General features: G+C 42.1%; 1 protein-coding gene and 1 pseudogene across 3 annotated transcripts in view; both read right to left on the reverse strand.

Annotated features, from left to right (window-relative positions):
* The window catches only part of Kat2b (lysine acetyltransferase 2B), a 109,073-nt gene that overhangs the window by 40,249 nt on the left and 41,051 nt on the right, over positions 1-27,773 (reverse strand). For all 3 annotated transcript variants that reach the window (XM_040729211.1, XM_021228616.2, XM_040729212.1), the window contains exons 3-5: positions 17,005-17,150; positions 12,357-12,449; positions 10,534-10,715 (exon numbers count right to left, since the gene is read on the reverse strand). In XM_040729211.1, coding sequence (XP_040585145.1) covers positions 10,534-10,715; positions 12,357-12,449; positions 17,005-17,150 — 421 coding nt within the window. The remainder of the gene's footprint in view (positions 1-10,533; positions 10,716-12,356; positions 12,450-17,004; positions 17,151-27,773) is intronic.
* LOC121133398 lies at positions 8,170-8,265 on the reverse strand (annotated as a pseudogene).

Genomic DNA, 27,773 nt, shown 5'->3' on the forward strand with positions numbered 1-27,773 from the left:
CAGACTGATAGATCGCATCAATCAGAAAATGTATTAATCTGTTCCTGTTTTTAAAGATAGTAAGCATCAGAAAAATGCACATAATATCAAATCTAAGTGACCTAAAAGAGCTTATCTAATTACAGAGAGTTTGGTAATGACTGCTTTTTATAAATTATTTGGTAGGTATAATACATTTTAATAGTATAACGTATTTAATTTTTGTTTAAATTAAATAAGGAAGTATGTATAAAAAGCAGGGTTTGGGATGTAGCTCAGGAGGTAGAGCTTTCTTAACAGGAGCAAGGTCCTGGGTTTGATCCCTGGCACTGAAAAGAAAAATAAATAAATAAACTGCGTAAGTGGGAAAGAAAGAGGAAAAGCAACAGAGACACAGCCAAAGTTCCATCCCTGAGACCCAGATGGAGAAGGAAAGAACCAATTCCTACAAGTTGTCCTTTGTCCTACACACATACACGCATGCACATACTCCATAAATAAAATGCAATAGAAATAAATAAATACCTATGAAGCTAGGCATGACGGCACACCCTTGTGACCCCAGAACTCAGGTGACTAAGACAGGAGTATCACTGAAGTTTGAAGCCTATCTGGGCTAGCTAAATATTAACAGTTTCCTTTCAAATACACACACACACACACACACTTTTGTCTTGTGATATATGAATGAATGAATGAAAAAGATGAATTGCCTAGGCAACACTCTCTTACCACTGGAGCTGTGGGGAGAAGGTGAAGAGCTCTAAAAGTTCAAAACCCAGTCAGGTGTATGAAGTAATAAGCTTTGAGCATCTGTTGCCTAGGTACAGTCTGTGTAGATGGAGAGGAACGAGGCTTCCTTGATCTGACCACAGGTCTGCAGTGAACTGCCCATAGGGGGCCATCTTGTTTGGAAAGCTCCTTCCAACACTGATGCTAGATAACAAAGAAATCACAAACAGCCCTTGGATTTTCAGTCGGCAGACACAGGCTCTGCATCTCCCAGGAACAGCTACAAGCACAGATCATGGGAATCCCAAAGTGCAGCTCTAAACTAGGGAAACACCTTGGGAATGTGTCATTTTGCACACCATTCTCTTCCAAATGAGTGCTGCTTTCAAAGCCAAAATCCATCCTCCCTTCAGTGAGGACACCACAGGTAAAGTGAAGGAGGATGGAAATAAGCAGCAAACCATCGTCTTTTCACCTCATACAGTATCTAACACCCACACTACCCTATGAAGAACAGCAACGGAGCAGTAATGTTTCACTTTGGAGAAAGACTTTCCTGACCACACACACACCTATAATTTCCCTTATCCGGAAGGCTAACGCAGGAAGGTAGCAGATTCAACACCAGTATGAGCTACACGGGGAAGTGGGAAGGGACAGGGAGGGAAAGAGACAAGACGGGTGGAAAGAAGGAAGAGGCTTTTTGTTTGCTCCCTGCCCCACACTCATACTCTATGGTCTAGCCTGGCCTTGAACTCACAGCAATCCTGCTAGCACAGATGCCTGGGTCCTGGGGTTACAGGCAGAAGCCACTCGTTAGGAAGAAGCAGGTTACTGTTAACTGCATCTGCTGTGATTTACAATTTTCTCTTCTTTTTAATTTTATTTTATGTGTATGGCTCCTTTGCCTGCATGTATGTATATGTACCATGTGTGTCTGATGCCTGAGGAGGCCAGAAGAGCATGTAAGATCCCTTAGAACTGGAGTTACAGGCAGCTATGAGCTACCTAATATGAGTGCTGGGAGCCAAACACACAAGTTCTCTACAAAAGCAATGTGTATTCTTAACCACTGAGCAATTTCCCTAGATTCACAATCTTAAAACCCTATATATGCTACTTCTGTTTCTTCTCTCAAATTTCTCTCCTAATATTTCATTACAAGTATTAGTTTGCAATAATTCTGAATTTTACCTATTTATTGAAAGTGACCTTGTTAGCAAAAAAAAATCATTATTTATTCTGTAATTCCAAAATTCATCTCTATGGAAGCCAATAATATTGGCTCCTCAAATTGTTCCACACAATAGAAACAGACAGAACACTGCCAAACTCTTTTTACAAGACTACAATTACCCTGATACCCAAAAAATAAGAAAGACGCCACTAATAAAAAGTATTACAGACCAATTTCCCTCATGATCAATGATACAAAATACTTAATAAAATATAGGGAAATTGAATCTAAGAACACATCAAAGAAACCATCCACCATGATCAAATAGGCTTCATCCCAGAGATGCAGGGATGGTTCAACATATGAAAATCCGTCAATGTAATCCACTATATGAACAAATTGAAAGAAAAAAAAAAAAAGAAACACATGATCATCTCATCAGATGCAGAGAAAGCCTTGACAAAATCCAACACCCCTTCATGATAAAGGTCTTGGAGAGATCAGGGGCAACAGGAACATACTGTAACATAATAAAGGCAAAATAAAGCAAATTAAACGAAGAAAAATTCAATGTGATTCCTCTAAAATCAGGAACAAGACAAGGCTGTCCATTTCATATCTATTCACTATAGTACTCAAAGTTTTAGCTAGAGCAATAGGACAACAAGAAGAGATCAAAGGGACACAAATTGGGAAGGAATTAGTTCAACTTTCACTATTTGCTGATGATATGATAGTTTACATAAGTGAGCCCAAACCATCTACCAGGAAATTCCTACAACTGATAAATACCTTGAGTAATATTGCAGGATGCAAGATTAATTCAAAAATATCAGTAGCTTTCCTATATACAGATGATAAATGGGCTGAAAAAGAAATCAGGGAAGCATTGCCATTCACAATAACAACAAACAACTCTAACCAAACAAATGAAAGACCTGTATGACAAAAACTTCGAGTCTGTGAAGAACAAAATTAAAGATGATATAGAAATGGAAAGATCTCCTATGCTTTTGGATAGGTAGGATTAACACAATAAAAATGGCAGTCTTACCAAAAGCAAGTTACAGATTTAATGCAATCCCCATCAAAATCCTACCACAATTCTTCGCAGAATTTGAAAGAACAATTCTCAACTTCATATGGAAAAACAAAAAACTCAGGATAGCCAAAACAATTCTGTACAATAAAGGAAATTCTAGAGGCATCACCGTCCCTGACTTCAAGCTCTATTATAGAGCTACAGTAATAAAAAAAAAATCAGCTTGGTATATACATAAAAGCAAACAGGTAGACCAATAGAATCAAACTGACAACCCTGATATTAATTCACATACCTATGAACACCTGATTTTTTACAAAGAAGCTAAAATTATACAATGGAAAAACAGAAAGCATCTTCAGAAAATGGTGCTGGCATAACTGGATGTCAACATGTAGAAGAATGCAAATAGATCCTTATCTATCCCCATGCACAAAACTCAATTCCAAATGGATTAAAGAACTCAACATAAATTCAACCACACTTAACCTCATAGAAGAGAAAGTGGAAAGTAACCTTGAATGAACTGGTACAGGAGATTACTTCCTAAATATAACACCAGTAGCACAGACACTGAGGGCAACAATTAACACATGGGACCTTCTGAAACTGAGAAGCTTTTGTAAGGCAAAGGACACAGTCAACAAAACAATTCCATTCCAGCCTGTGGAATGGAAAAAGATCTTCACCAACCCCCTATCTGATAGAGGGATAATCTCCAAACTATACAAAGAACTCAAGAAACTGGACACCAAAATACCAAATAATCCAAATAAAAAAATGGCATAGAGATCTAAATAGAAAATTCTCAACAGAAGAAACTCAAATGGCTGGAAGACATTTAAGGAATTGCTCAAAATCCTTAGCCATCAGGGACATGCAAATCAAAACAACTCTGAGATACCATCTTACTCCTGTCAGAATGACTAAAATCAAAAACACTAAGGACAGCTTATGCTGGAAAGGGTATGGAGTAAGGGGAATACTCCTCCACTGGTGGTGGAAGTGCAAACTTGTACAGCCACTTTAGAAATCAGTATGGCAGTTTCTCAGAAAACTGGGAATCAGTCTACCTCAAGATCCAGCAATTCCCCTCTTGGGCATATACCCAAAGGATGCACACTCATACCACTAGAACATTTACTCAACTATTTTCATAATAGCATTATTTGTAATAATGGAAAAAAACCTAGATACCCCTCAGCTGAAGAATGAATCAAGAAAATGTGGTACATTTACACAAGGGAGTACTTCTCCGAGGTAAAAAAAAACAATGACATCTGATGGAGGCAGATGTGGAGATCCACAGCTAAGCACTGGGCAGAGCTCCCAGAGTCCAGTTGAAGAGAGGAAGAATCAATAGTATTATCAAAGGAGACAAGACAATTTTGGGGATATGCACAGAAACAGCTGAGCTGAGCTAGTGAGAACTCACCAACTCTGAACTGACAGCTGTGGAACCTGCATAGGACTTAACTAGATTCCTGAATGCAGGTGACAGTGGGTGGACTGTTTATGAGGCCACTGCATTGGTCCAGGATCTATCCCTAGTACATGAACTGGTTTTTTGGAGCTCATTTCCTGTGGAGAGATCCTTTGCTCAGCCTAGAAACAGGCCTCATCCTGGTGATGGGACAGACTTCAATGACTCCCATGGGAGGCCATACCCTCTCTGAGGGAGGGGGAACTTGGATTTATATGTAAAATTAAAAAATAAAAATTAATTAATTAAAAAAGAATTGCAGTGGTCTTCACAGCAATAGAACCACAACTACGACAGAAAGAGTATCTGGGGATTAGAGGAGGCCAGCTCAATAACTAATTATGAAAATATAAACACATGAGCTAGCTGGTGACATATCTTAATAATCAAAGTCCAACTCCATGCAACTCTGATTATCCTGACACTATTTATGATTTGACATTAAAATACAAGAAAACAGGGCCAGAGTTATAACACAGTTGGTACATTACTTGCATGCAGGCCCAGAATTCAATCCTCAGTACTACAGAACACCAGAAACGAGGCTTGACAGTACACTTTATAATACTATCACACTTTTAATCAAAGTAATTGGGAATTTTCCACATTGATCATATAGACAGATGGCAATACTTTTTTCCTTTGTTGTTTTTTGGTTTGTTTGTTTGTTGTTTATTGAGACATAGTTTCTCTGTGTAGCAGTCCTGGCTATCCCAGAACTCACTTTGTAGACCAGGCTAGTCTCCAATTCACAGAGATCAACTTGCCTCTGCCTCTGGAATTCTGGGATTAAAGATGTATACCACTATGCCTGGCATAGATGACTATACTTTTAATTTTAGTATCATCTCAACCCTTTTGTGAATCAGAGTCTCATGAAGGCTGGCCTTGAACTCAAAAGTCTCCTGAGTACTAGGGTTAAAAGCATGTGCCGCGGGGGTCATTTTCCCCATATCTGTGTGGTGCTGACTTAGGTCTAAATCACATGACAGCCAGCTGATGCTCTGAGAAGGTGGCATTCCCGCTACAGAGGTGACAGTTCATAAATACAACAAAAACTTTTATCATTTGTTTTTGAAATAGTTTCTCTTTGTAGTCCTGGCTGGCCTGGAACTAGCTAAATAGTATAGACTGGCTTCAAACTCAAAGATACAACTACCTGGGATTAAAGGAGTGTGCCACCACGACTGGCTAAATTGTAATTTAAAGCTTTTATTCATAATAGTAACAAGCAATAATGCTAAATCTGTTTCATTTAGTTTGAATTTTGAGGTAGGCTCTCCTGTAGCTCAATCTGGCCTTAAACTCCCGGCCTTCCTGTCTTTCCATGCTGAGGACTAAAATTACAGGTGTGTATTACCACAGGTTGTTTTTTGGTTTTGGTTTTGGTTTTTTTTATTGAATAAAGCTATACAGGTTACTCTGGAACAAGTACCATCATCTCTGAGTCCAATATGACTACAGAAAATACCATTTTGCCTCATTTCCATGCTAATGGTGTATTCCATGAGTATGTGGCTTCTTTGTTTTAGCCCCCAACTTTGCTGGTTTCTTCTCCCTGCTTTGCTTTCTTTATCAAAGGACATGACAGAAGAAGCTGGTACTATGAACAGAGGCTCTGGGTCTAAAAATGGACAGGTTGCAGTGCACGTGAGAACTCATCCATGCCTCTCTGGGCAGCCTTCACCTGTGGCTGTAGGGTGTAGATGATGAGCCCCGAAAGGTTCCTCTGCTGTTTCTATCAGATGCTATCACAGCTTCCAGGATATTCGCTGTAGACAGAATTTTCTTTGGGCCACCAGCTTACAAAAAAAATGACACAGAGACTTATTAATTATGAAAGCTTGGCCTATAGCTTGGGCTTGGCCCACCAGCACTAACACCTTAAGTTAACACATTTGTAGTAATCTATGTTTTGCCTCATAGAATTTTACCTCTCTTCCATCATGCACCTCCTGTTCCCTCTCTGTGTCCTCTGGCATCTCTCCCACACCTAAATTCATCTCCTCTCCTTCTCCTGTGCCTAAGTCTCACTTAAACTCTTCCTGTCTGGCTATTGGCCATTCAGCTCTTTATCAAACCAATCACAAGATGCCTTGGCAAAGACACATCTTCACAGTGTACAAAGAAATTATTCCATGTTTCAACTATAATATAATAAAATTGTAAACAATGAAAACAATTATCAGATAAGAATTCTATTCACAATGTGCAAGTGATCTGCATTTGATAAATTCAGAGAAAATACTACATTATCTATCTGATCTTGGTGAGTCCAAAGTTTTATACCTTGAAGAATTCACTTCTTATCCTAACTTGTATTAGGTCTAATTTTTTAGTCCTCAAAATATTTTCTTAGATAAACAATTTAAGCTTTTATGTCCCCCAGCCTTGTACACTTTATACCTCTTCTCATTTTTGAATTTAGTAACAAAGAAAACTGAACTGTAACAACTATCTCATCTTCAACTCCACCAGAGACCCAAGAAGGATATAATATTACTTGAGTAAACAGGAAGTGCCAATCAAGCAACTTCGAAAACTACAGAAGTGACAGCAACAACTGGCTACCTAGACAGTTATCCAACGCTCCTCTATAGTGTTGGGGCATCTGTCTTCAGCCTACAGGCCTAGAATTCTGACAGACATTTCCGTGAAGCAGGAAATTTGAAGGACTGTACCACTTTGTCTTAGTAAATCTCGGCAGTCTTATTCCTTTGTGACTGTTTGTCCAGTTTGTACAGTATGCTATCAGCCATCAAAGCAAGGGCAGTTTCTTGCCCAAATGGCTAGCTTTGTCACAATGAAAGTAGGCACCATATGGAGGCTCTTCAATGCCCATTATACCTTTATGAAGTAGACTGGTACTGTCAGGAACAGATGTGTCTCACTGTCATGAAAAGCCTTAGGTTATTAAAACATCTTAAATGTCATATTCTGTAGGTCTCTGAAGTGTTTGGAGACCACCTATCTATGTATAATATATCAGTTTAACCATGAAAACATCCCTAACATCACAACAAATTTGATTATCATATAACCTGTCTTTCTTATTATCTGATGGGGGAGGTCCTTTTGTATATATGTTTCTCTTATTGGTTGATGAATAAAACACTGACTGGCCAGTAGCCAGGCAGGTAATAGGCAGGCTACCAGACAAGGAGAATTCTGGGGAGAGGACTCAGAGAGAAGCCGCCAGGAAGACACCATGTAGCTACTGAAAAGACAAAATGTCAGACATTTTTCAGTAAGCCAAGATCACGTGGAAATACATAGATTAAGAGAAATGGGTTAATAATTAAGAGAGAGGTAGCCAATAAGAAGCCTAAGCCATTGGCCAAACAGTTTATAATTAAGATAAGCCTCTGTGTGTTTATTTGGAACTAAATGGCTAGGACCAGGCAGAAGAGAAACTCCATCTTCAGTTATCCTTAATAACTTTCAATGACTAGAACTTTGGTTTTTTTTGTGTGTTTTGGGTTTTTTTTTTAAGTTTGAAAGTAGATTCAATAATCTACCCTTTTATCCTATTATTTCCATATCCCCCTTTTCTTTTCAGAACAGGATCCCTGAATCTAATTTCCTTTGTTTGGTGTCCTCCCTGACTATAGCCAATAACAACTGTGAGCAACCCTACCAAATGATGACAAACCATCATCATGTGATCAAAAACCGCCCACCCCATCTCTGGAGAATGTGGATGTTGTGATCTTATAATTATTTTCTGTTTTCTGAGACCCTGAAAAACATTGAGATAAACATATAGAATGCTTCATGAATGTGCTTGTCATCCTTGAGTAGTGGCCATGCTAATCTTCTCTGTATCGTTTATCATATAGCTACACTAATGCCCAGGCTGGCAGACTGTGTTTTAGACAGCATTGTGTGTAGGGTGCAAATAAGACCCAAAATCTTCCCTGCATCTGCTTTTTTTTTAATATATATCATTTTTTATTTTAATTTTAAATAGGTTGTTTTACATGTCAATCCCAGTTCCCTCTCCCTCCCCTCCTCCCGCACTCCCCTTCCCCCCCAGCCTCCCACCCTATTGCCAATTCCTTCCACATAGAGGACATCTAGAGTCTGTCATTTCACTCCGGGTAGGGTCCAGGCATTCCCCTAAGAGTCCAGGCTGAGAGAGCATCCCTCTTTGTGCTATGGGCACACAATGACTGTTTGTATCACATTTGGGGGGGGTCCAGATCAGTCCCATGTTAGCCTCCCTGCTGTCACTCTGGGGTCCAAGAGCTTTCCCCTGTTCAGATCAGCTGTCTCTGCTGGTTTTGCCAGCCCATTCTTTGCCAATTTGCTCATCACTCCTCTCTCTCTCTGCCACTGGGTTCCTTGGGTTCAGTTCAGTGTTTAACTGTGTGTTTGCCTCTGCTTCCATCAGCCACTGGATGAAGGCTCCCAGATGGTTATAGACATCAAGTTCACTATCAGGAATGGGCATTCGAGGTGGTCTCTCCACTATTACTTAGCTTGCCAATTGGTATTATCCCTTTAGATCACTAGAGGTCACTCTGGTGCCTGATCCGTCTTCTAACCTATGATTCCCTCTTCCCCCTATTCTACCCCCACCCACTCAACTTCCTGTTCCCCCATGACCTACTCTGTCTTTCTCTTCTCCCCCTCTCTTCTTCCCAGCTCCCACTCCCCCTTACCCCTCACCGTGTTCCCCATCCATTCAGAGGATCTTGTCTCAATCCTTCTTGGGTACTATGCATATATGCATATCTTTTAGGTTCTTTCCTGTTTCCCAGACTCTCTAGAAACCATATATGAGTGAAAAGCTTCTGTAAGGCAAAGGACACAGTCAACAAGACAAAAAGGCAGTCCACAGAATGGGAAAAGATATTCACATCTGACAGAGGGCTAATCTCCAAAATTTACAAAGAACTCAAGAAACAAGTCTCCAAAACACCAAAGGATCCAATTAAAAGGTGGTGTACAGATCTAAATAGAGAATTCTCAACAGAGGAGGCTAAAATGGCCAAGAGACACTTAAGAAAGTGCTCAACATCCTTAGCCATCAGGGAAATGCAAATCAAAACAACTTTGAGATACCATCTTACTCCTGTCAGAATGGCTAAAATCAAAAACACCAAAGACAATTTATGCTGGAGAGGATGTGGAGAGAGGGGAACTCTACTCCACTGCTGGTGGGAGTGCCAACTCGTACAGCCTCTTTGAAAATCAGTGTGGAGATTCCTCAGGAAAATGGGAATTAATCTACCGCAAGACCCAGCAATTGCACTCTTGGGCATATATCCAAATGAGGCAAATTCATACAACAAGGGCATCTGCTCCACTATGTTCATAGCAGCATTATTTGTAACAGCCAGAACCTGGAAGCAACCTAGATGCCCCTCAACTGAAGAGTGGGTGGAGAAAATGTGGTACATTTACACAATGGAGTATTACTCAGCAGAAAAAAACAATGGAATCTTAAAATTCGCAGGTAAAAGGATGGCACTGGAGGAAGCCATCCTGAGTGAGGTAACCCAGTCGCAAAAAGACAAACATGGTATGTACCCTGCATCTGCTTTTTGCCAGACAAAAGTACAACCTTCCCACAGAATATAACTGCGTCAGGTAAGAAGGGATGGGTCTACAGCTCACAGAAGTAGATAGAGAAAGAGACAATACCAGGCCCACTCGGAACCCACTTTCTGATATTTCCTAAGTATATATTAATATATGCCAGTCATTTCTTGATAGTTCCCAATGACACCCTCTATTATTCTTCTCTTTTGTTTGTTTGTTTGTTCTTTGGAGACAGGGTTTCTCTATGTAGTCCTGGCTGTCCTGAAACTCACTCTGGTCTTGAACTCACAGATCTGCCTGCCTCTGCCTCCTGAATGCTGCCATTAAAGGTGTATGCCACAACACCAGGCTTTATTTTGCTCTCTAAAATATGGCAATGTCTCTCATGTTGCTTTTACATTTAACTATTTCTCTCTTTACTCCTTTCTACTCCAAACCCCCTCTTAAAGACAATGGCCTGGGACTCACAGTCCTCCTGCCTCTGCTTCTCTGAGTTAGTGGACAACCCTTCCCTGCAGAGGCAAATAGTAATTTCATGTTTGGAGCCAGAGTGCAGTACCTCAGTTCAATTACCTTGTGTAGTTCTCCTTGTATCCAGAGATATCATCATTGGGAGACCGTAGTCTCCGCTGAGACGGAGCTTCCAAGTGCCAGTAGTTGATTCGATTCAGAAACATCTTGGCCAGCTCAATTGTTGTCTGTCTCTCTTTTGATGGCAAGTGACTAAACTTGTACTGTACAAAGTTATTCACACCCTGAAAAGAATGGAAGGCAGCGTGTCCATGTAGCTACATGACCACACTAACACTGTTAGCAAAGGAACAGATAATTCTCAGTCCACAAACATGTCTTCACTTTCCTTCAAAATATACAATACTGTCAGGGAAAATACCCCCTCTGGTCACAGTGGTAGAAAAAGTGACAAAACAGAATTATGATTCTGTCACCATTTTAATCCTGGAACATCAAAGAGAAAACCATGGACACAGATGAGAAGGGTCAAAACCCCTTAAATGAGATAGCATGCAGAATGAGGTTCTCACGTAAATGTTCCTAGCAGTAAAATTTTTAAAACTTTGCTACCTGATCCTTCATTGAACTAAACACTAAAATTTATACCTTTATTAACACTGTTGTAGTTTTAGCAAGAATATCAGAGGAAGAAAAAACATTCAGAAATGTGCACTTTTCCAAGAGATTTGTAGATTAATCTACATTTTCTATAGAATACTCCCATCTCATCACATTAAAAAAATCTCTTATTAATTTAGAATCAACATGAAACTTATTCTCAGCTGGGTAGTGGTGGTAGGGCACACCTTGAATCTCAGCACTCGGGAGGCAAAGACAGGCCTGAGTTTGAGGCCAGCCTGTCCTACATCTTGAGTTTCATGATAGCCAGAGCTACACAGAGAAGCCCTGTCTCAAAAAAAATAAATAAATAAAACAAACAAACAAAAACATAAAAAAGAAGAGGAGGAAGAGAAAAAAAATTTGTTCTCTCCAAAAACTACTTACAAAAAGCCATTTATTTATAAAGACTCTGGTATCATTTGTGATGGTTAGCTCTGTCAACTTGACATAACCTAGAGTCACCTGGGGAAGGAAACCCAAAGAGTGACTGTTTACACTGGGTTGGTTTTTGGGCACATCTCCAGGGGTGGTCATAATCGAGGTTACTGCTAAGGGATGAACTACAGGTGGCACCATTCCCTGTGACTGAGGGACTGACCTCTGTGAGAGTAGAGAAGCCAAGCTGAACTTAAGACTGTGAGTATGATCTGATGAGCTTTGTGGAGCTCCTGCCATGTAACTTCCCTGCTGTAAAGGACTGCAACCTGGACTGTAAGCCTAAAGCCTGAAACTGCTTTTTTGAAAATCAAGTATTTTATCACAGCAACTGAAACAAAGCTAGAATAAACTGACGACCCCCCCTACAATGTTTTCCACATCGTGAATGAATGCCCTCTCTCCTCACTAGGCTTTTCAGACAGTGCCAAATAAAAAACAAAGACTTAATTTTAAAACATCAAGAGCAAGAAAAGGCACGTTTTATGAATTCTTACCAACTACACGTTCTATGCATTTTTCCCTAGATACAGAGTGGGGTTTAAGTGCACAACACTCCTAAGACAAAAGCCAGATTATTTATTTAAGTGGGCATGATTGTGGGAGCCAGAATGTCCTAGGTGACTCCGTAGTCTTTGTGTGAACACCTTGAAGCTGGGTGGGGATGGATGCAAGGCCTGTGTGAAGCTGGAAGTTCTTCAAGCCAGAGTGCAGCTTAAGTGTATGATGACTATTCACAAGGTTCCAGGTGTGAGCCCCACACACAGAAACTGGGAGGGGCCCTTCAGCCTCAAGTTCATGTAAAAGAGACCCTCAAAAGCACTTACTTGTTCAATACTCGGCTTTTCAAATGGGGGCTTCTTCTCCAATGAGCCTTCAACCACAGGTTTTCCTCTTTGTAAAATCGACTTTCTCAAGAGCTGCAAAGAAATCATTTTTAAAAACAAACTTTAGTTTGAGAGGCTTGTTATGGTGTATCTGTGGGAATGTGGTTTCTGGTGTTGGTTTTTTTGAGACAGGGTCTCCCTGTGTAGTCCAGGCTGATCTTCAACTCATGGCTCTTCTTTCTCAGCCTCAGCTTTCCAAATGACGGAATTACTGGTACATACCGACATAACTGGCACTACACACACACACACACACACACACACACACACACACACACACACACACACACCCCACATCACATCATTCCTTTCCTTCTGATTCCCACCTCACATGTACCTAACCTTTAAGCAAAGGCACTAACTATATTCTACTTAGTCACATAAGAATTAACCTTTAAGTGAAGCGCACAAACTTCTAGAAACCACAGACTTGCCTCCATGCCTCTAAACAAAGCTATACACCTTTCAGTTCTGAGCAGCCTGGATTACCCTGCACTGATCCCCACACTCTACCCTTCCCTCCATTTCCCCTTTGTTTTTCCTTACTAGGGACCCAGAGGCCCATTTAGACTCATCGAGGTCACCAGAGGCGGCTGAAGCTCTCAGTCTTGACCACTAGAAAAGTCAGGATCCGCTCTGCATAAATAAGGCCAGAGACAACTGTTCTTTGGGGAGCCATGCAGCCCACATGTTACCATGCTTGGCTGAAAGCACCTTTGCCCACTGAGCCATCTTGCCAGTCCTTGTTCTCAATAAACTCCAACTCTGAAAAAGACAAAAGACACTGAAATTCCTTCCATTCAACCCTAACTGAAATCGCCCACAGCTTCCTTCGTGTGTAGGCCATGCATCTATTTGCTCTTTCCTTCTTTTCTCCATGTCTGCCTTTCCAGGAGAAATGAAAGAGAGCAACTATTCTCTGTATCAACAAAACTGATGAATCCAAGAGACTGAACTTCTCCATCTGTAGGCAGCGGGCATGTGTTCTCATTGCCTACAACCAAATATACTACTTTTAATTCCTGTTCTAGGATCAAAAGCTTCCAAGGAGAAAACACAAGAAAGGGGCAGAAAAAGGAGTACACCACCACAGAGCACATACCCACTCAGGGTCCCACATAAGTTGAGTGCAGACCACTTACTGGCCATTTCAATGGTTTGTGTCCAACTTCACAAAAATTAATTGTAATAAAAGTAAGCATTGCGTGTGTTCCCGGCGATAAAGATTACTCCTGAGTCAGTTGGGATGGCCCAACTGGCATCCCAGAACCTCTAAGGTGGAGGCAGGAGGACCAAAAGGGTTGGGTCATCCTCACCTGCATAATGAGTTTGAAGTTACAAGAGACTCCAACCCAGTACTCAGGAAGCTGAGGTGGTAAAGACTGCCACAAATTCAAAGCTAGCCCATGACTCCAACTGAGTTCCAGGCTAGCCACAGCTACATAGAAAGATGCTGTTTCAAACAACAACAAGAAGACCAGCATGAATTACACAGAAAGACCTAGTCAAAAGAAAAGAAAGGAAAAAAAAGAAGAAGGGGGTTGTTGGAAGAGAGTACAGTGGCTGTCTTGGATTCTGATTTTAGAAGCAGCATGTCTGTACTGTTGTTTGATAATGCAGAGGTGGGGGGCAGCAGAGACCACAGTGCTATGACCCAGGGCAATGCTTGCTGGCTTGCTAAACTGGCTGCAAGCCACATGGCCTACATGCAGGATGGAAAGCCTACCAGCACCTTCACTTGGCAGGGCAGCAGAAGCTGCAGGGCCCCTTGCTCCAAGACAAACAGCAGCTGCAGCTATGAAGTCCTGTTCTCCCTCAACCAAGATCTTTCTCCAAAGCAGAAACAGCTTGAATCTGCCAGGGTGCAACCAGATGACTCAAGCAAGTTGCCACCTGAGGAGCCCAACCTGACATCATAGTGTGATTCAATCCCCCATCCACCCCACCCCATCCAGAATATCCCAACAGCACCCTAAAACTTTAGAAAAAAATGGATTCTCCTTCTCCCTCTGTCTTCTATTTACCCCCAATCCCTCAATTAATACAATAAAAGAGAAAAGAAAGGAAGAAAGGGAGGGAGGGGAGGAGGGAGTAAGGGAGAAAAGAAGGGAGGGAGAGAGGGGGGGACGGAGGGAGGGAGGGAAGGAGGAAGGAAGAAAGAAGGAAGGAAGGAAGGAAGGAAGGAAGGAAGGAAGGAAGGAAGGAAGGAAGGAAGGAAGGAAGGAAGGGCCCCCGAGCAAATGTTTACAAGACAAAAACTATAAGAACCCTGTAGAGAATCCACTGAGATTCCCAGCAGCCACACAAAGAGGGAATTCCATAGCTAACTCAGTTCTCTGTGTTACCCAAAACAAGCAGAGGCTGGAATACAACTCAATAGAGCATTTGTCTGGTACATACAAAGCCCTGGTTTCAATCCCCAGTACTGCAAGGAATAAAAACCAAAATCCAAAATAAAAGTAAGTTAAGCACAGTTGTTCTTATTTAAAGAAGAAAGTTTTGTGGTATGTGCCGTGCACTCATGTGGTACACAGACTTACTTGCAAGCAAAACTCTCACACACATAAATAAAAAGCACTATAGAGAAAGAGAGCAACCAGGAAGGGAGGTTAATTTGCTTCATAAAAATCGATGTCACAAGGTTTGAACCTCTGTTATAAACGTTGAGGAATTATTGTGAAATGTTTATTATGTAGCCATGAAAGCTGAGGATGCTCTTATTATAGTAAATGGGGGGAGGAACCAAGTTATATAACAATATGTTATTAAGTTTTATGCCACATGCATAAAATACATCGAAAGGATGTGCATTAAAAGTCTGATAATAATAAAAAAATCGATGTAAATGGGGGCTGGAGAGATGGCTCAGAGGTTAAGAGCATTGACTGTTCTTCCAGAGGTCCTGAGTTTAATTCCCAGCAACCACATGGTGGCTCACAACCATTCATGGCATGTAGGCAGAACACTGTGGATGTAATAAATAAATGAATAAATCTTTTTTTAAAAAATCAATGTAAATTACTAGGTATGGGACCCTGCACTAGTGGGACCGAAGCAGAAGACTGTGAGTTCACATTCAGGCTGGAAATCACTGAGAGACAGTATTTCAAAACTAATCTTTAACAACAAAATAGTGAATCCTAAAAGAAAATACAGACATTGGTACATGTCTCCTGGTCACACCTTCTGCTTTGATATGTTTCCTGACATTTTTACAAGGGTTGCACAATACAGTGTCATCTGCAAAGAACTCAAGAATGGGTGGTTTGTCACTTTGTGTGTCTCTTTATGAGACACTGGGTACTGAACCCAAGTGCTCTCAGCCACGGGGCCATATCTCCAGTCCCAGTGCTCTTGTTTTAATTGTTCTTCTACAGCCTCATTTAGGAATCTGGTTTTGGCAAGTTGTATCATCAGCACCTGTGAACAGCTCCAGGGAGTGGCAGCAGCAGTCAGTGACAAAGACATCCCCAGAAGGTCGGCTGGCTTTCTTCCCTTGACACCTCCGTCCAGGCTCTACCTGGAAGGCCACTGCCATGCCTGCACACCACAACCTCTCTAGCTGCCTGCAAAGCTTCCTGAGCAGGAATTGACTCTTTTCCCCTCACATGCTTTAACATTTCAAAAATGCTATCGATTGTACATTGGCCATCTCCTTGACTGACATAGCTCCATAACAGAACTCTGTCTCATCAGAGTTCTGTCCCTAAGGGCTGGAGAGAAGGCTCAGCTGTTAGCGTTCTGTCCCTCAAATACCCCAGTGCCATCTACAGTTCACGCTGTGCTAAACACTTATTTGGTGGATGTTTAAAAACTCTATAAACATATGTGACCGAGTGTTCACTTTTGCACACATATGTGAAGGTGTTCACAAAGCTCATACTAGAGCCTCCTGAGGAAGCAAAGCCTCAGGAGCAAACCTGAGTGCCTTCCGCCCGCAAACTGCACATGGGATTGGGCTTGTCTGAACGTTTGCTTTGGAAATGTAAAAGCCTCACTTCACACTGGGCACAGTGGCCTATAACTGAAAGGCCAGCACCTAGACTCTCGGTCGTAGAAGGTAGACGCAAGAAGTTCAGGCATTTAAAGTAGGCCTCGGCCACACAGGGAGTGTGAGGCAAATATGGAATATATAACACAATGTTTTAAAAAACACTGAGGGCTGGAAAGATGGGTCAGTGGTTAAGGGCCGTTGTTGTTCTTCTAGAGAACTTGAGTTCATTTCCTAACATCTACTTTGGACAGTTCATAACTGCCTGTAACTCCAGCTCCAAGGGATCCAACAGCCTCTCTGGCCTTTGCAGGTACTATATTCATGTGCCCATATCCCTAAACACACACACATATGCACATAATAAAAAATAAATTAATCCTTTAAAACAATAATACGGGGACAGCAGGGAATGGCACTTGCTACCAAAGCTGACAACCTGAGTTAGCCCCTGTGGCCCCAATGGGGGGAAAGAGAAAAAGGACTCACACAAGCTGATCTTCACATGTGAGCCATGACATGTGTGAGTACAGTTGTACACATGCACACATACAAATAAGTAATTAAATGTAGTAAAAAAGAACGCTAAAGTCTCACCTTGAATAGGTAGAAATAAACTTGTTTGGTATCGGCGTCTTCTTCTTTGTGGACGCAGGTAAAGAGGTACTCCACATCCAACACGATTCCCAGGAGTCTGTTCATTTCCTCCTCTGACACGTTCTCCAAGTGGGAAACATGAGCAGCTTGAGGGGAGACCAAGGAAGAGGTGTAAGACTCAAGGGACAGTCACAAACATCATCCACAGTAAAACAGAAGGTTGTCACCTAGCACGGTGGCACTTGCCTATAATCCCAACACTTGGCAGGCTCAGACAGGTGGGACACAAGTTCCAGGCAAGCATGAACCACAGAGCAAGATCCAACAAAAAAAACATAGAAGAGTGGAGCCATCAGGACGGCTCAGCAGGTGAACAGGTTGCCACCCAAGCCTGATGACCCAAGTTCAGTCACCAGAGCCCACGCTGGAAGGAAACAGTTCTCTTCTTCTGGCCTCCTCACATGTACCACTATGTTCACACCTACACTCACCCACTCACACACACTCACACTCATGCACACACTCTCACACACACACACACTAATAAGTAGCCAATCACGGTGGTTTTGGTGAGCTGGCTCAGTGGATGAAGGTAGTTACTGGCAGAACTGACACTTCAATCTTATCTCACACAGTAGGAGAGAACCAACGCCAAAGCATTGTCCTTTGTCTCCATTAACACACTGTATACACAAGTACACAAACAGACACCCACACACACAATAAAAAAATTTCCGAGGCCAAAGCCATCCTTGCAATATGCTGCTTACATGGATAAATCTAGTGGACACATCTGGATTGACAATCATTCACACAGCATCTTTGCATTATCAGGTTGAAAAGGAACTGATTAGCTGGGCATGGTGGAGGACATTTGCCATTCCAACACCTAGGAGAACTAAGAGTTTAGGAAGAGCCTGGATTACAGAGCAAGACCTCACTCAGAGGATCCTGGCTAGGACACAGTATAGTGGTACACGTGTATGAAAATGCCATAATGAATTCCCCCACTCATATGCTAAGTTACACTTAATTATGAAAAGGAAACCCTCAGCAGTGCTCCTGTGTCTCAGGTTTGCGGCTGCTGTGGATAAAAGGGATTGTTTCCCAGGCTAGCGCCTAGTAACCACACCTTCTATCTCTTCATTGGTCACCACACTGACAGATGTCAGGTTAAGCGCTAGAGATCTGCATGCAGAAATTTACTGATTTTTTAATCTTGGGTATTTTGGGGTGAAGGGGACTTATTTTTGTTTTGTTTCAGACAGAGTCTCACTACATATCCCTGACTAGCCTGGAATTTACTATGTAGACCATGCTGGCCCTAAACTCAGAGAGATATGCCTGCCTCTGTTTCCATCTTTGCCTGGTGTGTGTGTGTGTGTGTGTGAGAGAGAGAGAGAGAGAGAGAGAGAGAGAGAGAGAGAGAGAGAGAGAGAGAGAGAGAGAGAGAGAGAGAGAGAGAGAGAGAGAGAGAGAGTAGGCAGGGAGAGGGGGAGAGGGGGAGAGGGGGAGAGGGAGAGGGGGAGAGGGGGAGAGGGGGAGAGGGGGAGAGGGGGAGAGGGGGAGAGGGGGAGAGGGGGAGAGAGCTGCCCAAATGTGGCAATGAGAACATTTAAAATCTACTCTCTGGGCAGTTTTCAAGCACACAATACATAAAGAACCATCTTTTTCTTTTTTTTTTTAACTTTTTGTTTTGTTTTTTTGTTTTTTGTTGTTGTTGTTGTCTTTTGGTTTTCTGGTTTCTTGTTTCAAAACAGTGTTCCTCTGCCTAACCCTGGCTGTCCTGGAACTCACTCTATAGACCAGACTGGCTTTGAACTGGGAGATCCACCTGCCTCTTCCTCCTGAATGCTACCACCGCTCAGCTTCTCTTTCTCTGAAAAAATTATTTATTTATTCTTTTGTATGTATGTTTGCCTGCATGGATGTATATGTATCATATGCTTGTCTGCTACCCAAGGAGTCCAGAGAGAGGGTCAGACACCCTGACACTAGCATTAACATTTATGAACTGGAAATTGGACCTTGGGTAGTCTACTAGAGCAGAAAGTGTTCTTAACAATTGCCCCCATCCCCAGAAACCATGTCTTAAAAAACATGTGTGGTGATATATTATTTAGGATTTATTAAAGCTTGCCCAAGGATTCAGAAGGCAAAGACAGCCATAAGCCATACAAGCCAGGCACACACCTTTAATCACAGAACTCAGCATTAAGAATCAGACATATCTCTGTTAGGTCAAGGCCACACTGAGCTACACAAAACTGATCCAGTCCTAAAGAGAAACAGCTCACACAAAGATGATCTCAGCACTTGGAATCACACATCTTTAATCCCAGGACTCATGACAGGAACAGGGTCTTAGAGATGGCATTCATTCTCCAGCTACACTGAAGATAGGAAGGTATAGAGTCTCAGGATTCTTCAGCCATGTTGAGGGGAGCCAAGAAGTCTGGGATGACAGTCTGAGGTTTAGTGGAGTCAGGATCGCTTTTCAGCCTGAGGTAGAGGTAAGAGCTAGTAGCCAGCTGCTTTGACTTTCTGATCTTCAGCTTAAAGCTGGAACCCCAATATCAGTCTGTGGGTCTCTCATGTGTCGTGCTACAAGCATGCCTTCTTAGGACTGGTATGGTTTCATGCAGCACTTGCCTAGAATGCTTGAGGCCCTGAATTCAAGCCTCTGCAGAAACACAAACAAAAGTACCAAAAAAGGAAGGAAGGAAGGAAGGAAGGAAGGAAGGAAGGAAGGAAGGAAGGAAGGAAGGAAGGATGAACCTAAGAAAGACTGCTCTGTTTACATCAAAAATCTTCCTTAGAAAAGATTAAGAGACTGAAGAGACGGCTCAGCAGTTAAAAGCTCTTGCTTCTCTTCCAAGATCCAAATTCAATTCCTAGCACCCACTGGAAGGTTCACAGCACTCTATTAACTCTAGTTCCAGAGGATCAAATGCTTTCTTCTGGCCCGCACAAGCACCAGGCACATATGGGGTGCACACACATGTAAGAAGGAAAAACATCCATACACATAAAATAAAAATAAATAAATCTAAAAAGGTTTTTTTTAAGACTAAGAGTTTCTTTTAGCAATGAGTGGGTCTTTAGGGCATAGTACAAGTTGCTTATCAATGAACAGTTCTGCCTTACATTAGAGGTGCTGGCATAAGTGGGGGATGACTGAGTGCCTGGAGACCAGAGATAAGCTGAGCATGTCCAGTTCTAGCAAACAGGCCCAAAGAAGGAGAACTGTGGCTTAAATGTGAAATCCCGACCTCACCCCACTGATGGATTTGAACATTTGTAAACCAAAACAAACTCTTCCTCCCCTTAGCTGCTTTGAAAGATGTCAGAGAGCAGCTTTCCCTGTTTGAGCCCCTTGAATCCATGGTCCTCAGTCCTGTCCCACCACCGAATCCCCCCAGAGAGACATGGAGGCAGACCCAGCCATCCAGCATCTCCCACCATCCCAGTCTTGGAAAGGCACATACGAAGTCTTGGACCACCACACACAGGAAGAGAAGAGGCAGAGAACCCACCTGTGACCAATGAAAGAAGAAATGGGAAGATGACACTATAAGAACACATTCAATAACAGAAAGACTAATACAACACCAGCAGAGTTTAGGGATTCTACACCTCTATACCAGGAAGACCTGAACATCCCAAAGCACAAGAAGCAGAAGAGAATGACCTTAAACATAACTTTATGGAAGAAAAACAAAACACTGGAAGAAATGGAGGAAAAGACAAACCAAAAATGCAAGACATCAAAAAATCTCTTAAAGAAAGCAAGGAAAGCGGGGCGGTGGTGGCTCATGCCTTTAATCCCAGCACTCGGGAGGCAGAGGCAGGCAGATCTCTGTGAGTTCGAGGCCAGGCTGGACCGATAGCCTCCAAAACAATACAGAGAAACCCTGTCTCGTAAAACAAGAAAAAAGAAAGCAAGGAAAGACAAGAAAAAACAATCAAACAGATGAAGAAAACAATTCAAACAGTTCAAGACCTGAAAATGGAAATAGAGACAATAAAGAAAACACAATCTGAGGTAATGCTTGAAATAGGAAAAAAATTAATGTGTCATCGAGTATATTTAATGCTTTTCTGAAAATGTAAAGGAGTAATTTTAGGTGAACTAAAATAAGATTTAATGTAACTATACCACCTTGTAACAAAAATGATGAATACTGAATTATACAAAGACACAAAATGTAAAGGAAAATATATTTATGGATAAGAGGTTCAATATAATAAAGACATAAATTCTCCTTGTTTTAATTAGTCTGCACATAATATGGAAATAGAAAATTTGGGTAAACAATCAGGAACAACAGATGCAAGTATAACCAACAGAATACAAGAGATGGAAGAGAGAATCTCAGGTGCTGAAGATAAACTAGAGGAAATAGATTCATTGACCAAAGGAAATCTTAAGTTCCACAAATCCCTAACATAAAATATCCAGAAACTATGGGATACCATGAAAACACCAAACCTAATAATAATAGGAATAGGAGAAGCCCAGCTCAAAGGTGAGGAAAGCATATTCAACAAAATCATGAAAGAAAGCTTTTCCAACCTAAAGAAGGACTTGCTTGTGAAAGTACAAGAAGCTTACAGAACACCAAATAGACAAAAAAAAATATCCCCTCGCCACATAATAATCAAAACACCAAACATACAGATTACAGAAAGAATATTAAGGGTAGCAAAGGAAAAAGGCCAAGTAACATATAAAGGCAGATCAATTAGAATTACACCCAACTTCTCAAAGGAAACCCTGAAAGCCAGAAGGTCCTGGATAGATGTTCTACAAACATTATGATACCACAGATTCCAGCCCAAGTTACTATACCCAGCAAAGATATCAATCATTATTGATGGGGAAAAAAAGGTATTCCATGACAAAGCCAGATCTAAACAACACATATCCAAAAATCCAACCCTACAGAAAGTACTCGAAGGAAAACTCCAACTCAAGGAAGTTAACTACACACACACACACACAAAAAAAAAAAAACATAGGCAATAAATGATCCCACATTACTAAAAGCCAAAACAAGCAAAGAGGGAAATCCACACAGAATACCACTACCTAAAACAAATCAAAATGAACCAAGAATCAACAATCAATAGTCAGTAATATCCCTCAATGTCAATGGCCTTAATTCACCAATAAAAACACGCAGGCTAACAAAATGGATATGAAGAAACTGCTCAACATCCTTAGTCATCAGGGAAATGCAAATCAAAACAACTCTGAGATACCATCTTACTCCTGTCAGAATGGCTAAAATCAAAAACACCAAAGACAATTTATGCAGGAGAGGATGTGGAGAAAAGGGAGCACTCTTCCATTGCTGGTGGGAGTGCAAACTGGTACAACCACTTTGGAAATCAATATGGCAGTTCCTCGGGAAAATGAGAATCAGTCTACCACAAGATCCAGCAATTCTTCTCTTAGGCATGTACCCAGAGGATACAAATTCATACAACAAGAACATCTGGTCAACTATGTATAAAGCAGCATTATTTGTAATAACCAGAACCTGAAAGCAACCTAGTTGCCCCTCAAATGAAGAATGGATAAAGCATTTTCACAATGGAGTACTACTGGGGGATGGGGGAGGGTGAAATCTTGAATTTGCAGACAAATGGTCAGAACCACCCTGAGTGAGGCAACCCAGTCACAGAAAGACAAACATGGTATGTACTCACTAATATATGGATATTAGACATAGAGCAAATGATTACCAGCCTACATTCCACACCTCCAGAGAAGCTAAGAAACAAGGACCCTAAGAGAGACATACATAGTACCCCGGAAAAGGGGAAAGGGACAAGAGCTCCTGAATAAATCAGGATAACAGGGGAGGGGGAGGGAGAAAGGAAAAAGAGGAGGGGAGGGAATAACATGAGGGAGCAGGAAGATTGAGTTGGGGGATGAATAGAGGAGAGCAAGAAAAGAGGGAGCCGGTTGGGGGGAGGGCACGGGAGGAGGGGAGGGAATGGGAGAGGGACCTGGAACTGACTTGTGAAGCAACCTCGTTTCTTATCTAAATTTAAACTGGAAAATAAAATATAAAAAAATAAATAAATAAAAAAGAAAAGAGGGAGCCATTATAGATTTAAAGAGAAATCTGGCACTGGGGAAATATCCAAAAATCCACAATGATGAACCCAACTAAGAAGCTAAGCAATGGGGGGGGCTACCTTAAATGCCCTTCCCCTATAATGAGACTGATGACTACCTTAAATGATATCCTAGAGCCTTCATCCAGTAGCTGCTGGAAGCAGAAGCAGAGATCCACAGATAAGGACTGAGTCAAACTTTTGGAATCTAGTTGTAGAGAGGGAGGAGTGAAGAGCAAAGAGGTCAAGACTGGGCTGGAGAAAGCCACAGAATCAGATGACCTGAACAAGGGGGAGCTCATGGACCCCAGCCAGACAGGTGGGGAACCAGCATAGGACGGAACCAGGGCCCCTGAGTTAGGGTGACAGTTAGGAAGCCTGGGCAGTCTACAGGGCCTCTTGCTGTGGAACCAGTATAGTGCGAATGGACTTTGGGAGCTCATTCCCCCATGAAGGGATACTCTCTCAGCCTAGATACACAGGGGAGGGCCTAGGCCCTGCTCCAAATAATGTGATGCACTTTGATGATCCCCCATGGAAGGCCTCACTCCTAGGGAGTGGGATTGGGGTGGTGTCAGTGGGGGACATGGGAGGATGGGAAGGAGAGGGAAGTGGCATTGATATGAAAAATAAGATTGTTTCTAATTTAAATTTTTTTAAAATGTCAGAGCAAGGAGACAGTAACTCAGTCAAGCTATCTCAAGGTCTTGAGGGATATGGCTGTTTGAGTAAGGACATGATTAGACTACCTGACAGATAGGGCAGTCTGGAGTGTAAGGAAATGCAATAGCTCTGGTAGGTGACAAAGAATGACTGAATTGGAGGTTGATGGGGAGGAAGGCAATGATAGAGACAGGCCTGCTGTCATTTCAGGATGATGCGTCACGTCCAATTTGCCCTCCTGGTGGTCCTCTTACGTTTGGGATAAGGAGGCTGGGGTTCCCAAAAGACCGGCATTTGAAGAAGCTGGCTGGTGGCGGGGATTGGGTAAGAGCAAAGGCTGAGAGACACACGCCTATAAACTCGGGGCTTGGGCAGCAGAAGGAAGAGCTTGAGGCCAGCCTAAGTGGCCAAAAAATAAAATGATAAAATATATTATCTCTGCAATTAACCGACATAAAAATTTTTAGCCCAGTTATCTCCAAAATAAGGCCAGTCCCTTATAAAGGCTTCCAACTGACCTCAAGGAAGAGCCTGTCCAGACCTCAGAAAAAAAGTGACAAATGATCTCTTCACATGAAGTCTAATACTGAGCATACTATCAGAAGTGATAGTCACATATTGTAGTCAAATATAAAATAACATTTTCAAAATGTACTTATGTAATTTTTAAATTTTATTACGTTATTTTTTGAAACAGGATTTCCCTATGTAGGCCTGGCTATCCTGGAACTAGTTCTATAGACCAGGCTGGCCCAAACTCAGATCCCTTGCCTCTGTCTCCTGAGTGCTAAGATAAAAGGCCAATGCCACCACACCAGACTTTTGTTTTTTTTCTTTTGAGACAATGTCTCACTACGTAGACCAGGCTGACCTAACTCAGAGATCTGCCTGCTGGGATGAAAGTGTGTGGGACATATCCAGCTTGGATGCAAACTACATATAGTCCTAGAAATAATGGAAATTTAACCAGTTCCTTTTCCAGGGTAGTGTTTTGGTTTATTTTCTTGAGAAAGAGTCTTATATGTGGCCCTGGTTCTCCTTGAACTTACCACGTGGACCAGGCTGTCCTACTGGCCTCAAACATGTGACAATTCTCCTGCCTATGCCTCCCAAGTGTAGAAATTGCAAGGAAGCACCTTGATGCCCTGTCATCCCCAACACACACACACCACCCCCCTTGACCCTGCCCCACCCCCTGGCAGTGTCTCACTGTGTACTTCATTGTCTTGGCTGGCTTCAGCTTTATAACCCTGCCAAGCCTGGTTAGGACATGCTGTTTTAAGCTTTGATGGGTGCCCCCTGACCCCTCAAGAAGTGTTCATCAGGATGATGTAGCAACATTGTGGGAGAATCTCCCGTTCATAACTACTTTATCTGGACTCATTCTCATAGTATATCAAGCTGTAGAGCAGCAATGGCTGCCGATGTTCTATAGATGCTAGGTACTGCCCATTACAGTCCACAACATACTGTGCTCTCTAGTACTGATAGTTCCCCTGCCTGCTTTTTGAGGATGCTAGTGTTTTCCTTAAAAGAACTGAGGTACTAATGGTCCATCTGCCATATGCTCTGAAGGGTTTGTGAGGGCCTGAGTCTGGCTGAATAGATTTGGTGACACAGAACTTTTAAATTTGGAGGCTGGAAAGACTGCTCCGTGGCTAAGAGTCCCGGCTGTTCTTCCAGTTCCTGAGGACCTGGGTTCAGCACCAACATAGCAGCTCATAACTATTATTCCAATCCGGGGTGGGCAGAGTGGTACTCTGACATCTTCTCCTTATCTCCATGGACACACCATATATGCAGGTCACATACATATACTCCAGCGCAAAATGCATGTGATTAAATAAATGAATTATTTCTTTAAAAAGAAATTTAAATCCAGGCATGGTGGCATATGCCTTTAAGAAAACTGAGTTCCAGGACAGTCAGGGCTGATACACAGAGAAACTCTATCTCAAAAAAAAAAAAAAAAAAAAAAAAAAAAGACGATGGAATCTCCCCCAAACACTTTGTTCTTTCTGGAGAAAGGTCTCTCTGTGGCTAGTGTGAAACTTGCCATATAAACCCAGCTAACTTCAAACACACAGAGGTCCTCCTGTCCCTGCCTCCCCAGTACTAGACTAAAGGCAGGTGCCACCACGATAGCACTTTAATGAGTATATTTTCAAATTTTAAAACACACCTCTGTGAAAATGTCAGTATCACTTTTTTAAAAGGCTAAGAAAATGTTTCAAATTAAAGAAGACTAAGACAAAATTATTTGTGCAATTCTAGATTGGATGTTCAGAGAAGAGGAAAATATGTTATGAAGGATATTTTTGGGATAGCTGGGAATATCAAGCATACAAATTATATTAATATTAAACTTACTGAAATTGTGGACTGAGCAGATATTACATAAAGATACAGCTGTGATGAAACAAGCCCAAAAGAAACTTGGGGAAGAAAGGGGTGTTTTAGCTTATGCTTCCACTGAAGGAAGTCAGAACAGGAACTCAAACAGGGCAGGAACCTGGAGGCAGGAGCTGATGCAGAGGCCTTGCTTACTGGCTTGCTCCTCATGGCTTTCTCAGCCTGCACAGAACCGCCAGCCCAAGAGTGGCACCACTCACCAAGGGCTGGGGCCTCTCTCATCAGTAACTTACAGCCAGCTCTCATGGGGGCATTTTCTCAATTGGAGTTCCCCTCTTTAAGGTAACACTAGCTTGTGTCAAGTCAACATAAACTATCAAGCACAGTATTCAACAGTATTTGTGTGTGTGTGTGTGTGTGTGTGTAACTATAAAAATTAGAACAAATAGGAAAGCAAATAAGATAAAATGTTACCCACAAGTAAAACCTAGGGGAATGACATATGGAACATTCTTCACCCTGTTCTCATGATTTTAATATTTTTTTTACTTTAATTTTCTTTTTTGAGACAGGGATTTTCTGCGTAGTTCTAGTTGTCCAGGAACTCACTCTGTAGACTAGGCTGGTCTCAAACTGAGAGATCCACCTGCATCTGCGTCCTGCATGTATGTGCCAGCACCGCTCAGCTATTTAAAACTGAAGAGATGGCTCAGCAGCTGAGAGCACCTGCTGCCCTTGCAGAGGAACCAGATTCAGTTCCCAGCTCCCCTGTCATGGCTCACAACCACCTGAACTCAAGTTCCAGAGGACCTGATAAAGCCTTCTGGCCTCCTAAGGCAACACACACATACAGTACACACACACATAAAATAAACAAAAAACTTAAAGTTATATCCAGCTGGGTGTGATAGCACAATTAATTCCAGCATTGGAAAGGTAGAGGTAGGAGATCTCTACGAGTTCGAGGCCAGCCTGAGCTACATAGGGAGATCTTGTCTCAAAAAAAAAGTTCTTTCCAAATAAGTGATATTTTTGTTTGACAAAACATTGTTCATCTTTGTTCTTCTGCTTGGTTTCCTTGCCACTGGAATTACAACAGTGCACCACATACAGCTAATTACTTTTAATACATCCAAACTTAAGAGTCAAATCTATTGGGCCTTGCTTTAATTCAAATAGTCTTCTAAAAGCATGTTATAAGACACGGATATAATTATCTCGAATTGTCCAGGGATACAGGATGCTGACACAGAAGAATCATGAGCTCCACGCCAGCCTACAATGCAGAGTGCGACCTTACCTGCAAATCTGAAGACTGGCCACACCTTAACTCCTAAGAAAGATTCCCTCAGGGCAATCAAACCCTCGGGGATCTACTGTGTGCAGAGGTGGGGTGAAGTGGAGAGAAGGTGAGCCTCAAGGTTCAGGGGGGCTGGGCATCTTGTGACATCTCTCCAGGGAGTGCACAGGGGACCTCTCAATGCTACCTCGCATTACAGACACTGGAAAGCTATGAGGTCCCTGCCTGTGACTGCTGCTAGTTGTCACCTAGCAGGAGACCTGTGGTCTCATGGTCCCTGTGTGCTGCAACCCTTGCTAAGTGCCACTGACTGGTTATACTTCCC

This window comes from Mesocricetus auratus, unplaced genomic scaffold (genome assembly GCF_017639785.1).
Source record: "Mesocricetus auratus isolate SY011 unplaced genomic scaffold, BCM_Maur_2.0 Super-Scaffold_100021, whole genome shotgun sequence".
Classification (NCBI taxonomy): domain Eukaryota; kingdom Metazoa; phylum Chordata; class Mammalia; order Rodentia; family Cricetidae; genus Mesocricetus; species Mesocricetus auratus.